The following is a 2,500-nucleotide window of genomic DNA, read 5'->3' as shown; positions in this document are numbered from 1 at the left end:
CAACGCTCCAGTGTAAAGACGCCCTCGGCCTCTATTACGCTCCCATCAGCGATCACCCGCACACGGCCGTGTGCGGGTGATCGCTGATGGGAGCGTAATAGAGGCCAAGGCTTCTCCTCGAGGAGCTGGATCATGTCACGGAGCTCGTAGCGGAGCCAATTCACGTCGCGGAGCTAAAGCACATCGCGGAGCAGGGCCGATGCTGGCCGTAGAGCTGGGACACGTTGCAGGGCTGAAGCACGTCCTGGAGCTGAAGAGGGAACAGAGAGGAGCTGAATCACGTTGTGGAGCTGACTCACGTCACAGGGCTGATTCACGGTGCGCAGCTGATTCACATTACAGAGCGGAGCTGAATCATGTTGCCGGGCTGAAGCACGTCACCGGGCAGAGCTGAGTTGTGTCACGTAGCAGAGCTAAGGCACGCCCTGGAGCTGAAGCATGCTGCGGGGCGTGTTTTTTCGGCGTACAGCGGATCAATTTGAACGTCTTAGATGAGAGAGTCCGCGTGGGACTCAATATGCCTCCGATGCGAGGACGACGTCACACGATGGTTTGTCTTCCGTTTGTGCTCGGCACTGGAGCCGTGGTGTGTTCAGGCCTTCATCTGCTGCACACAAAACGAGAGAGTAAGAAGTGGTTGATCACACCGATCACTTCAGTCAGAGAGTGGTAGTGTTGCAACTCTTTGTGTCGGGTGACAGAACACCTCCCCACCACCCCACCTTACACCCGTACAGACTGACAGGAAACCTTCCCAGCTCCAGGGATGCCTCCACTGGCCTACTTTAGGAAACTTCTGTTCAGGAAACTTCCCCAAAACATTCCATTCCCACAGATAACTAGCTACAGCTAAATCCCCTTTGCACGAGTAATATATGCATGCATGCAAATACACACACACCAGCACACACACAGCGACACACAGCGACACAGACACACATACACACCGACGCACACGCAGCCACACACATACACACACAGCAACTCACACATACACAAGCATACACACAGACACACAGACACACAGACACACAGACACACACACACACACTCACACATACTGATACACACACACACACACACACACACGTATGCAAGAGACATCCCACACACACACACACATGCACACCCTCACACACGCACACTCACACACCTACACACTTTAATCCCTTTTCTACAAAAACTCCAAATAGTACCAAACAGAGACTGCGATACCGAGTCAAGATGAGGTGACCGTGCACTCCGATGAGAACCGCTGAGGGAACATTGCACTAGATACAGCGCATTACTCCTTCTCATTCCCCCATCAGAGCCCCCACCCCTCCCTACGCCGTGACCTCCATCCCCAACATGAGCTCTGCAAAACTGGAGAGTCCAGAGACCTTTCGAGACTAAACAAACTCTCCCTCCCCTTCTCTCCTTCCCCTCCCTCCCCTCCCCTCCTCTCTGCCTCCCCCATCCCCTCCTTCCCCTCTCCCCTCCTCTCCCTCCCCTCCCATCTCTCCCCTCTCCCCGTCCGCCCCCCTCCCCTCCTCTCCCTCCCCCCTTCCTCTCCTCTCCATCCCCTCCCCTCTTTCTTCTGCTGCTGTGTGTTCCATCCCGCCCAGAGCCCTACAGCCCGGCGGTCTGGGTCATGATGTTTGTGATGTGTCTCACCGTGGTGGCCATCACCGTCTTTGTGTTTGAGTACTTCAGCCCGGTGGGCTACAACCGCAGCCTGGTCAGCGCCAAAGGTGAGCTGTCACGGGTGTGTGTGTATGTGTGCGTGTGTGCGTGTGTGTGTGTGTGTGTGTGTGTGTTTGTTTGTGTGAGTGTGTGTATGTGTGTGTGTGTGTGTGTGTGTGTGTGTGTGTGTGTGTGTGTGTGTGTGTGTGGAAGTTAGAGTGTGTGTCTGTGTGTGTGTCTGTGAGTGTAAGCGTGTGTGTGGGAGTGTGGGTCTGTGTGTGTGTCTGTCAGTGTGTGTGGGAGTGGGAGTGTGTGTGTGTGTGTGAGTGTGAGTGTGAGTGTGAGGGTGTGTGTGTGTGTGTGTGTGTGTGTGTGTGTGTGTGAGCGTGAGTGAGTGTGTGTGTGTGTGTGTGTGTGTGTCAGTGAGTGTGTGTACACTAGACTTTAAGTATGTTAAATTATGCACATCTATTATATTAATGATGTATTACCTTTAAACTATTATCTCAAAAATGAATTAAATTATAGTTTGTATTTAACGTTAATATAATACACTATTATACATCCTTTAAATACATTAAGATAAGAAAGTGCAAGTCATTGAAATGAAAATGATTTCCATCTATAGTAAGTGTAAATTATACCTAATCAGAAAAGGTCAATGAGAAATGTCCCTGTTGGTGAACACTGCGATCTGAAACTACACCTTTTCCTGAGCCCCACGTCAGCAGATTGAAACCCTGGTGAACCCCATGTTCCCCGGACTCAGTTCGTGAAGTGCGAGTTCCTAAGTAGTGTTTCATGGTCAGGGGACTAATCAATCCCAGAATGCCTT

The 2,500-nt window shown here is 51.5% G+C and overlaps 1 protein-coding gene across 1 annotated transcript in view; it reads left to right on the top strand.

The window, feature by feature from the left end:
• Positions 1-2,500, top strand: part of grin2cb (glutamate receptor, ionotropic, N-methyl D-aspartate 2Cb) — a gene marked incomplete at both ends in the record, with an annotated part of 44,693 nt that overhangs the window by 31,423 nt on the left and 10,770 nt on the right. The window contains one exon of the mRNA XM_079756841.1: positions 1,608-1,733. Coding sequence (XP_079612967.1) covers positions 1,608-1,733 — 126 coding nt within the window. The remainder of the gene's footprint in view (positions 1-1,607; positions 1,734-2,500) is intronic.

Source organism: Pollachius pollachius (genome assembly GCF_949987615.1).
Source record: "Pollachius pollachius genome assembly, chromosome: 19".
NCBI classification, from domain to species: Eukaryota; Metazoa; Chordata; class Actinopteri; order Gadiformes; family Gadidae; genus Pollachius; species Pollachius pollachius.
This window is presented reverse-complemented; position numbering and strand designations above follow the sequence as displayed.